General features: G+C 57.3%; 1 protein-coding gene across 3 annotated transcripts; it reads left to right on the top strand.

The window, feature by feature from the left end:
- The first annotated feature begins 5,240 nt into the window (after positions 1 to 5,240).
- Positions 5,241 to 10,856, top strand: Slc39a3 (solute carrier family 39 member 3). Of its 3 annotated transcripts, none has more exons than XM_021648857.2 (4): positions 5,241 to 5,377; positions 7,080 to 7,223; positions 7,866 to 8,198; positions 9,949 to 10,856. In XM_021648857.2, the coding sequence occupies exons 3-4, from the start codon at positions 7,989 to 7,991 to the stop codon at positions 10,690 to 10,692; spliced, it is 954 nt and encodes a 317-aa protein (XP_021504532.1). In that variant the 5' UTR covers positions 5,241 to 5,377; positions 7,080 to 7,223; positions 7,866 to 7,988; the 3' UTR covers positions 10,693 to 10,856. The 3 variants fall into 3 exon arrangements, with proteins under 3 accessions (XP_021504532.1, XP_021504531.1, XP_021504533.1); XM_021648856.2 differs by having other exon boundaries at positions 5,242 to 5,377; positions 7,083 to 7,223; XM_021648858.2 differs by lacking the exon at positions 7,080 to 7,223 and having other exon boundaries at positions 5,252 to 5,377.
- Positions 10,857 to 11,513: the final 657 nt, after the last annotated feature.

The following is an 11,513-nucleotide window of genomic DNA, read 5'->3' as shown; positions in this document are numbered from 1 at the left end:
CAGGGAGGCTTGCCAGGAATGGCTGTTGTCCTCCGCCTGAGTGCCTGCTATACACCGAGCGAGCCATTCCTCCGAGTCAAGCCATGGCAACCTTCTGTTCTTCCATGTTAACTGGCCGGGCGATGGTGGCGCACACCTCTGGCCCAGACTCTCGGGAGGCAGGCAGGTGCTCTCAAGGCCTGGTCTACAGTTTCAGGACAGCCAGGGCTACAGAGAAACCCTCCTAAAAAGAAAGAGTTTGAAAACATTTTTGTGAAGGCGTGTCTGTGCCACAGTGTGTTTGTGGTCACTCAGCTCTCTCCTTCGGTGTGAGGGACCCAAGGCTGGAACTAAGGCCATCGGGTTTGCCGGTGACAGCCATCACAGCTGGCCCACCCTCAAGAAAACAAACATGCTCAAATGCAAGCGCCATTCACCTGAAGCAGCCTGTGTTCCAGGCTTCCCACCAGGCCACTGTCCATTCTGAATCTTGCCTCTAGCAAGCTCACCCCTGGCTCAGCCTCTGCCTATGAGAGCCTTGTGACCCCCTGTGAGACTCGCTCTCCATGTATAGTCCTGGCTAGCCTTGAACTCAGCAATCTGACTGGTGGGATGAGAATCTGGGTCTCCACGCCCAGCTTTAATGAAAATTGCCATCATAAGAGGCCTGAAGAAAAAGGCAGGGGCTTGGGAACATTTCCCTAGTACACAGGAGGACAAGGACCAGGGTTCCCAGAGCAGTCTTAGGCAGGGAGCCAGGTTTGGTGGGATTGCCCATGTAGCAGGCGCTTCTGACTGGGGCCAGCTCTCAGCCTCTCCTGGGATCCAGACCGCCTGGGGAATAAAAGTGAAGAACACTGGGCTGGGTCTGGGGGTGTGGCTGTGTGGCACCGGGAGTCTCCTCCTGGCCTGCAGTGTGTGTAGGCCAGGGAGATGGGGGGCCCCAGACACATTAGAAAGAAGCAGAGCACCTGACCCACCCCAGCATGGCATTAGCCACAGGGTGCTGGCTTGGCTTGGTTTGGCTTGGCTTTGGGTTTTCAAGACTGTTTCTCTGAAGCTCTGGCTATCTCAGAACTCACTGTGTAGACCAGGCTGGCCTCAAACTCAGAGGTCCACCTCCGCCTCCCGAGTGCTGGGATTACAGAAATGCACAGTGCTGCCCAGCAGTGGTTTTCGGCTTTGGCTGTCAGGCGGGCAGCCTTGCAGTAAAGAGCTCTGGCTGCTCTTGCGGAGGACCTGGGTTTTGTTCCCAGCATCTACATGGTGCCTCAGAACGCCCTAACTCCAGTTCCAGAGGATGTGATGCCCCCTTCCGGCCTCCTGCAGCAGGGTACTTGGCAGACACCTGCGGGCCCTTCACCCAGGCACAGAAGGAAATAAACTGAATCCCAGCACTGGGGAGGCAAAGGCCGGTGCATCTCTGTGAGGTCGAAGCCAGGCGGATCTACAGAGCGAGTTCCAGGACAGCCCTGCTACATGTGAGACTGGCTCAGAGACCCAAGGTCCTGTGGGCTTCCCTGGGCCTCTGCCAGTTAACAAAATGTCAAAATCCTAGCTTAATCTAGAGCGGTTGGGGCATTTCTGAGTGTGGCCAGCAGGTGGCGCCCTGCACTCAGCCTCGATGCCTCTTGACGGCCCCATCTGTGCTTGCAGCCTCAGGACCCGTGAGCAAGGCCACAGCTTAGCTGAAGCCCCCAGGCCTGCAGCCTAGAAATTGTCCTGGTTCCACGGTGGGCCTGTGTGCCCTCCGAGCAGGTCCTCCGAGTAGGCACAGCCCTCTAGCCTGAAGTGGCTCATCTGACATTCATAAACCACAGGGACCCTGTGCAAACCTGGCAAGCACCAGCCCACAGACAACAGATCCCTGCTCAGGAGGAGCTGGGGCCTGCAGGCAGACCTGCGCAGTTTGGAGGTTCCAAACTCAAATGTCATCCTCAGGGCCAAGTTCCCGCTCACACTGACCCCCACCGCTCCCACTCCATTCAACGTCCAAACGACAGAACCAGGTCCGCTCCTGCCATCCCAACACCAGGGAGGCCCGAGGCAGGAGGATCAAAAGTTCAAGGCCATACTGGACTACAGAACTAGGCTTTGTCTCAAGAGTTCAGACAGAAGAGGACCAACAGTTCATGCCTGCTGCTGCGAGGAGGGGCCTCCTTGCCTCTCATCGCTGTTAGCTCTTGGCTATTGGGGATCGTGACATGACCGCGCACCTGATCTTTGCCACAAACTTTCCTGTGCTCATTGCAGTTTTTCTCCACCGTGGACCTGCAGCCCCAGCCAAATGACGAACTGCTTTCCTCATGCTAATCTTGCCGTTTCCTAGAATGTTTTGGAGTTAGAGTCCCTGCACATTCTCCTGTGCATCCGGGTTCTCTTAACACAAGGCTGCAGGGATTCAGATTGCAGTTCTGGCATTTTGATTGCTGCCTAATATTCCACTGTATGGACCTAGCACGGTATTTTATCCACTCATCGATGGGTGCGAGGGTTTTCCGTTTGAGCACTCATGTTTATATACATACATATATATATGTTACATGAATGTATGAAAGCTTTGTCTGCATGTGTGTCTGCACACCACGTTTCTGCCTGGGACCACAGAGGCTGAAGAGGGAGTCCTATTCCCTTTGACTGGAGTTGCATATGGTGGTGAGCTGCCACAAGGGTGCTGGGGATTGAGTCCAAGTCCTCTGCAAGAGCAGACCATGATGTTAACCGCTGAGCTGCCTCCGGAACCGTCTTTAAAAAGTTATTTTATTATTTATAAGTATGAGTGTTTTGTCTGCATGTCTGTCTGGTGGCATGGAGGCCAGAAGTGGGTGTCGGATGCCCTGGAGCTGGAGTTATGGAAGCTTGGTGGCAGCAATTTATGTCTCTCTGAAATTTTTAGATGCGATCTCATTTTGTACAACAGGCTGGCCCCAATATCTGAGGAGCCTGGGCTTCAGCTGAGAACCATCACTCCCAGCTCCTTTTGTTTGTTTGAGACAGGGTTTCTCTACATAACCCTGAATGTCCTGGAACTTGATAGGTAGACCAGGCTGGCCTTGAACTCAAAGAGATACACCTGCCTCTGCCCACAGTGCTGGGAGAAGAGGTGCACTGCTATGCCTGGCCCATCCCGGCTTTCATGAAATAAACTTTATCACTGTTCTTTGTGTGTGTGCGCGCACAGCGGGTGTGCAGGTGCGTGTGGGACACAGTACGTGTTTAGAGCTCAGAGGACAACCTTGGAGAGTCTACCCTGGGAACCCGGGGATTTCACTCAGGTCACCAGTCTTCTCGGGCAGGTCCCTTTGACCCACTGGCCCATCTCAAGCCCCCCCCCCCCCCGACCTCTATTCTTGCCTGGTCTTGATCTTAGGAAGGAACAGAGGCTGACCTTGAACTCCCCATCCTCCCGGGTGGCAGGCATACTACAGCATCATTCTTGCTGAACCATTTAAAAAGACAAGTTGAGGCAGGTGGTGGTGGCACACATTTTCATCCCAGCAGGTAGGAAGGCAGAAGCAGGTGGATCTTGACATTCATGGCCAGCCTGATCTACAGAGTGAGTTCCAAGGCAGCCAGGGCTACACAGAGAAATCCTGCCCCCACAAAATAAATAAATAATTGGTTCAGGCTATTTGTTACAGTGACAAGTTGATGAGTTCGGACAACTATGAATAATGCTGTCGGCCATATTTGCTTCAAGTCTTTGTGCGAATGTGTCCTGATTCCTGTTGAGTAAACGCCCAGGGGTGCACAGCTCAGCAGTTAGGGGCACTCAATGCTCTTGCAGAGGGTGCGGTGTCAGGACCATTGGTGACTCCAGTCCCGGGGCATGCGATGCCCTCTTCTGACCTCTGAGCATCAGCCACACAGCTGGGCTGTAGACAGACATGCAGGCAAAGCACTCATAAACAAAAATCTGTTTTGCATATATCATATACAAATGTCATACAAATAAATCTTTTCAAAAATAAGTAAACAAGGAGACCAGCAGTGGTGGGGCACGCCCTTAATCCCAGCACTCAGGAGGCAGAGGCAGGGGGATCGCTGGGTTTGAGGCCAGCCTGGTCTACAATTCAAGTTCCAAGTCAGCCAGGGCTGCACAGAGAAACCCTGTCTCCAAAAAAATAAAAAAATAAATAAAAAAATACATAAGTAACCGAAAAAGTAAGAAACTCGTGCAATGCAAAGCTGCGCGGGCTCACGAGTGTCTGCCTTGCTTAGCTGTCTTTTTTGCTGATTCTTTTGAGACAGGGTTTCTGTGTGTAGCCTTGGTTGTTCTTGGTAGACCAGGCTGGCCTTGAACTCACAGAGATCCACCTGCCTCTGCTTACTGGGTGCTGGGATTAAAAGGCCTTCCCCACCACCTCCCGGCTTGCCTGCTTGTCTTTGAGACAGAGTCTCATTGCATAAGCCAGCCTGACCTAGAATTTGTGGGCCTCCTGCTTCAACCTCCTGAGTGTTGGGATGACAGACAGACAGAACGACATGTAAAAAAAAAAATCTGTAAAACTTTTATCTGCATCGAACACAGAAGTTTCTTTGCCACGTGTGTTCTCTAGCCCAGAAAAACCACTGCCTCCATGGCACTTAGGTTGTGTAAGGGGCTCTAGGTACAACAGGAGGCCATGGGTGGTTGCTCTTACCTACAATCCCAGCGGTCAGGAAGTCGAGGCAGGAGGATTCTGAGCTATCTGAGTGCTGTCCAGCCTCAGCTGCTCAGCAAGACCCTGGCTCAGACAAAGAAATGAACATAAAAATGAAGCATGCTGGTGGTGTCTCTAAGGCCGCTGTGCCAGCGATGTCTTTAGGTGCTATCTAGATGCCGTGTCACTTTAGGAGGCACTTCCTGGGCGGCAGGAATAGTTACAGTAATGACGTTCTTATTTGTGTGATTGTGAGGTACAGTGTGTCTCTTGAGCTTCAATTTGTTCTTGCTATCAACAGATATTTGGTGAACGCATGTATTGTCTTCTTAAGTCATCAGGAAGGGCTTCAAGAAGGTTCCATTCGCTGTAGGAAATCGCTTCCTGCCTCCGCCCACAGGCATTCAGCACCATGCGCCCCTGGACAGCTCCGGGATGGCACCCCTCTTCCGGAACCATGGCTCCAAGTGCGAGTTTCCGATCGGAACTATTTGGTAGTTGCACTCAAGCTCTAGAGGGAGGAAACTGCTTTCCGGAGCCCGTAGGCGTTGCAGAATGATTGGCAGCAGATCCAGCCAGTAAGGTACGGGTTCTGTCTAGTGGCCCTGACAATGTCCAATGAACGCTGGCGTGGGCGGGGCGTGGGCCAAGGCTCGCAGCCCCGGGCCTCTCGGCTGGTCCGCTGCGGCGGGTTCCGGACCGCGCGGCGGTTGGCGGCAGGCGGCACCGGCTGGAGGCTTGAGGGCCTGGCGGAGGTACCAGAGGGGTCGGGGCGTGGCCTGGGCGTGGCGGGGACGAGGCGGGACGGGGCGGAGCCGAGGGGCCCGGCCACGGCGCCTGCCGGCTCGAGGAGTCCTCCCTCCGGGGTGCTGCTGCGCGGGGCACACAGTAGGTGCTCAGTAAATGCTCAAGGCAAGAACGAGCTTGTAGCCCCCCCAAAGGCCCCCCGACCAGCCCGACTTTGAGAGCCCCCGGGCCACCCCCACCCCACCTGATCTTCTGGGCATCTATTGGGCGCCTAGTGTATGCGCTTTGGCTTGTGTTCACAGCAACGGCCTCGAGGACTTTTGAGTTATTTTTGTTTTGTTTTTATTTTATTAATTATGTCATTCATGTCTAATATTTTAATTTTAAAGTTTAATTAATTTTAACCTTATTTATTTCATCCTAACTTAATTTTTTTGTTGCTTATATTCATTTTTTCAAAAGGTTTTCTTATTTAATTATTTTATGCATCTGTGTGTGCCCGTCTGTACGTACGCCACGCGTGCAGTGCCCCAAGCGGCCAGAAGAGGGGCTCAGATCCACTTGGGCTAGGATGGAACCCTGGTCTCCCGCAGAAGGGGCCAGTGCTCTTGACTACTGAGCCGGCTGTCCTGCCCCATTCTCTTTTATTCTTTTATTCATTTATATATGTTTCTTTTGGAGAGAGGGCCTTACTGTGTAGCCCTGGCTGCCCTGGAACTCACTCTGTAGACCAGGCTGGCCCCGAAGTCAAAGATGTGCCTGCCTCTGTGTCCCGAGCGCTGGGATTAAAACTCGGTTTGTTTACTGGGGAGGGTGGTGAATGAGGAAGGCAGAGGGCAACTTGTGGGAATCCATTCTCTTTCCTTCGTGGGTCCTTGGATATTTCTGGGGTCCTGAGGCTTGTGCCAGCACCTTCACCCTAAGAGCTTTGTTTCACTATTTTGTTTCATTTTAATTGAATTTTATTTTTAATCTTTGTTTATTAATTTATTTTGAGGTGTGGTTTTTCTCAGTGTCCACGCTGAGATCTCAAGCTTGTGGCAATCCTCCTACCTCCTCATCCCATGCGCTGACTTCAGACCCAGCACAATTTTTATTTATTTTTATTATTTTTATTTTGTTTTTATTTTTGTGTGTGTGCACATGCTCGAAGTGCAGACATTAATGTCAGTGACTTCCCTGATCACTCACACTCACATAAACGTTTTAAGTTAATTAATTAGTTTTTGTTTTTTCGAGACAGGGTTTCTCTGTGTAGCCCTGGCTGTCCTGAACTCACTGTAGACCAGGCTGGCCTAGAACTCAGAGATCCATCTGCCTCTGCCTCCCGAGCGCTGGGATGAAAGGTGCCACCATGCCTGGCACGTTTTTACTTTTTAATGTAAAGGATGATGTATATGTGCGTTTTGCTTGTCCTCACTCTGTGCACCACACATATGCCTGTCGCGTGTAGAGGCCAGAGGGCATGTCAGATTCCCCAAGAGCTGGGGTTCTGGGTGGTTGTGAGCCCCCAAGTGGGTGCCGGGAATCAAACCTGTGTCCTCTGGAACAGCAGTCTCCGCACTATCCTGAGGCGGGTCTCCCACTTGAGCCCAGAGTCATGATGGCACAGCTGCCACATGCGCCAGCCCCTGTGTGGCAGTAGAAGGGGCGGGGCGGGGCAGGGGACGTGGGGAGGCTGTGACGGCAGAGCTGGTGTGTGCTCGGCAGCAGGAAAGGAGCAGCCTCGCCCCTGACGTGCGTGAGGCAGGGTGAAGCCTCCTCCAGAGAGTCCCGAGAGCACAGCCTGTCCTTCGGCCGCCACCTCCGCCCAGCCAGCTGTGGCCTGGCATCTGCTCTGTACTAGGCGTCCAGGTGGGCACGGGGATGCACTCGGGAGTTTGGTCGGGTGGTGTGGAGGAGACCCTTCTCAGCGCCAGAACAGAAAGACGAGTGTGGGCACTCCAGGGCGGTGGCTCTGGGAAGAGGGGGTGCTCTCTGCAAAGGGCCTGGTTCTGGCACAGGCAGGCTGCTGTGCGGTGAGTTGCGGCACACAACGGATACTTTGGTCCTGACCTTGGGGACCTGCGTGAGAGCCCCTGTGAGGGCAGCAGCTCCCCCGAGTGTGTGCTGGCAGCGGGGGGACCTCCTGTCCTGTGCTCGCTGCGGAAGCCGCTCAGTGCAGGTGACCACCAAGCATTGATTGTGAATTTCATGTGCCTGGCCTGAGTGTGTGTGCGTGAGTGTGAATGTGTGTCTGTGTGCCTGCACGCACGCCCATGTGTGTGCTGAAAGCCGGCGGTCAGCCTCAGGTGTCTTCCTCAGTCATTGATCCCTGTAGTTTTGAGGAGGGTCTCATGCACCTGGAACTCCCTGGCCCATGGTGGCCCGGGCAGCCCCGCTCCCTGTCCCAGGCCCACAGCTGGAGCACAAGTACCCCGCGTCCCAGAGCCCTGGAGTAGCCCAGTGTGGCTGACCGATGTCCTCATGGCTAACTCGGCTGCCCTGTCCACACAGCTGCCGAGCAGAGCCATGAGCGCGCAGCCCTGCCGTGGGGGCCGGTAGCCCCGAGCGGGCCTTGGCGTGTGACTCCGTCTGTGCTCGGGCCCCTCTGCGACCCGTGTGACCCAGGCGGCCGCCATGACGAAGCTGCTGGTGGCAAAGGTCCTGTGCATGGTGGGTGTGTTCGTGTTCATGCTGCTGGGCGCGCTGCTGCCGGTGAAGGTCATCGAGGCGGACTTCGAGAAGGCGCACCGCTCCAAGAAAGTGCTGTCCCTGTGCAACGCCTTCGGGGGCGGCGTCTTCCTGGCCACCTGCTTTAACGCCCTGCTGCCGGCGGTCAGGGACAAGGTGAGGCGCCCTGGCGGCTGGGTGTGCAGGGGCTCAGGAGCAAGTGCAGACGCGTGCGGACGGGCAGAGGTGGTGCCCTCCACAGTGTGTGTGCTCTGGTGTGGCTGAGGGGCTGGCAGGGAGCCCCAGGACGGCGCGTCTGCCACAGCCTGTGCTCACAGCCTTGTGCTAGCACACCCAGCTTTCTAGGTGTCACAGCTCTGGGGTCACGACAGGTGCGGGGAAGGAGAAGGCACATTGCCATGTGACCCTGTGCCAGCTGCTGCCCTCTCTGTACCCTGCCCTGGGTGACGAGCCCGTTACCCACAAGGCACTGGCTCCTCTCTGCCCGTCCCCGGCAACCCTGGCCACACAAACTGCAGCAGGCAGCACCAGACAGCACTGACGTATCCCCTCATGCTTCCCGGGGCCCAGGCTGGAGGCCAAGCAGACCTTCCCCAGTTCCTCTGCTGCAGGGACCTCATCTCAGTGAGCGGGTTCACACCCAGGCCATCTGTCAGCCTCTTTCTCCTTGGCTCAGCCCATCACCGGCAGTATGGCTGCCTGGGTCACAGGCGGGACGGAGGTTGGTGGAACCTTCCTCGGGTGACAGGTGTGTCAGAGACCGTGGGGCTAGTGAGGGCTCCCAGCTCGGCGCACAGGAAGGGAGTCATGTCAGGCCCGAGAGGGCTTGGTCTCACTGAGGGAAGAGGCTCAGCCTCCCAGCAGCTGCCGAGGCTGTCAGAAGCTTGGGGACCTCAGTGCTGTCGCCCAGGGGAGCCTCCCTCAAGGCCACAGTGGTCACAGGTAGCCAGGAGGCTGGGCACTTTCCTGGGCCAGAACTGAGACGGGCAGGGCCCCAGTCCACCCGAGCCAGCCTCTGCCATCTGAGCCACAAGCTACGGCGGCCGTGTCTGCGCCACTGAGGAGTGTGTCTATGGTGACAGGGTCTCGCTCTGCAGCCCCTGTCTTGGCCTCGTAGTGCTGGAACCCTGGGCCCGAGCCCCTTCTGCTGGTTTCCCTCATTTGTGGTGTGCCCAGCCCTGCCTTCCCCTTGTCCAGAGTCTCACATAGCTCCCCACCCCTCATGCCTGAAGAGTGGCCCCGGGCCTCACTGGACACCCGTGGGTGGACGCCTGCCCGCTCACCCAGTGTCGGGCTGGGCTCCAGGCACCCTCTGCAGCAGGCAGTTGAGAGTGCCGGAATCCTGCCTGGGGCCGCGCAGCAGAGGCCACAGAGCAGCCTTGTGCCGTGTTTCTTGGGCGCTGTCTTCCTTTTTATGTTATGGGGATTTAGCGTGTGACCCATGTGGCGGTCACAGGCTCTCTGGAGTCACTCCCTGCCTTCCACCATGTGGGTCCCCCAGATCTGAGCTCAGGCTGTCAGGCTTGGTGGCAAGCGCCTTGACCCATGAACCATCTCACCAGCCCTGCTCACCCCCACCCGTGGAGATGGAACCCGTGTGTGGCAGAGCTGTGCCTCAGCCACACTCTGGAAGTCTCTGTTTTAACCTCGGTGTGACTTGGGCTGTGTCTTTTGGGTGTGTTGAGACAAGGCCTCTCTGTGTGGCCCTGGCCTGCTTCGGAGCGCTGGGATTAGAATCCTGTGCAGCTCGATGGCACGGTCAGCTGTCTGTGCCGCACCCGCCTGCTTGAGGCGGGGTCTGTAGAGGGTCCCAGGACCCGGTGAGCCTGCAGCCCTCCAGCCTCAGCCTCCTGAGTGCCCCTGCCCAGGAGGGGAGGCCGGCAGCTGACCTGCCTTGTCCCCGCAGCTGCAGCAGGTGCTGACGCTGGGCCACATCAGCACGGACTACCCGCTGGCCGAGACGCTCATGATGGTGGGCTTCTTCCTCACCGTGTTCGTAGAGCAGCTGGTGCTGACCTTCCGCCGGGAGCGCCCGCCCTTCATCGACCTGGAGACCTTCAACGCGGGCTCGGACGCAGGCAGCGACTCGGAGTACGAGAGCCCTTTCGTGGGCATGGGCGGCCGAGGCCGCGGCCTGTACCCCGAGCCCACGGCTCACACGCACAGTGCGGGGCTGCGGCTGCGGGAGCTGGGGCGCCCGGGGCCTCTGCGGCTGCTCAGCCTGGTCTTCGCCCTGTCGGCACACTCGGTGTTCGAGGGCCTGGCGCTGGGGCTGCAGGAGGAGGGCGAGCGTGTGGTCAGCCTATTTGTAGGCGTGGCCATCCACGAGACCCTGGTGGCCGTGGCCCTGGGCATCAGCATGGCCCGCAGCGCAGTGCCCCTGAGGGACGCGGCCAAGCTGGCGGTGACCGTGAGCGCCATGATCCCAGTGGGCATTGGGCTGGGGCTGGGCATCGAGAGCGCCCGCAGCGTGGCCAGCAGCGTGGCCTCGGCGCTGCTGCAGGGCCTGGCCGGTGGCACCTTCCTGTTCGTCACCTTCCTGGAGATCCTGGCCAAGGAGCTGGAGGAAAGGAGCGAGCAGCTGCTCAAGGTGCTCTTCCTGGTGCTGGGCTACGCCGTCCTGGCCGGCATGGTCTTCCTCAAGTGGTGAGCCCTGGATGCCCGCAGGACACAGACCACGACCCTCGCCAGCCGCGCTCAAGGGGCAGAGGTCACGCAGAGGGGCCTCCCAGGCTGGCCACCGCCCGCGCCCTCCGCAGGTGCCGGGCCCTACAGACACTGCTTTTAAAACCGTCTTAAAAGTTCTTTACCAAAGCTATGTGGCCATGTCACGTCATATTCCGTCACCCATCCCGTTTCTGCTGTCATTCCTGAGCCAAGACTGGAGCCAGGGGTGGGGACAGGCTTAGAGGGAGCAGCTGCAGTCCCCAGGAAGCCGAGGCCCCGCCCCCGGTCACCCCGAGTTTCTCTGGTTGCTCCAGGGTGATGGGTAACAGTTTATGAAAGGAGCAGTGCATGTGAGATGAGCAAGGGGACGGGGGGGGGCGGGCTGTGTCCCAGCGAGGAGTCCCCTCCTGGCCCTCGGGATCTCCGCTGCTTCCCAGAGTGGAGGCACACCTAATGCAGCGGGCGTGGGAGCCGAGAGGGTGAGCGAGCGGGGCATGGGTAGCGCCCCGGTGCTCATTTCTCACTTGTGTCCACACCACCGGGGGCTCCAGAGGGCACTGGTGAGGGCCCCATCCTCACACGGCAAAGAAACTCCCAGGATGCAGGCAGGAGCTCAGCAGCTAGCAACCATGGTGCCTGTTGCTATGGCAATACGGACATCTTGGGACACTCTGAGTGAGGACTCTCCTCTGGGGACATAAGCCTGCCAAGGCTCACCACCTTCCTCGTCTAGGGGCTATCCACCAAGCCTCACCCCAGCACCGTCCCCACGGTGGCCGGGTGTCAGCCTCCTACCTAGCAACT

The sequence above is a fragment of the Meriones unguiculatus genome, chromosome 17, assembly GCF_030254825.1.
Source record: "Meriones unguiculatus strain TT.TT164.6M chromosome 17, Bangor_MerUng_6.1, whole genome shotgun sequence".
In the NCBI taxonomy this organism is placed as follows: domain Eukaryota; kingdom Metazoa; phylum Chordata; class Mammalia; order Rodentia; family Muridae; genus Meriones; species Meriones unguiculatus.
This window is presented reverse-complemented; position numbering and strand designations above follow the sequence as displayed.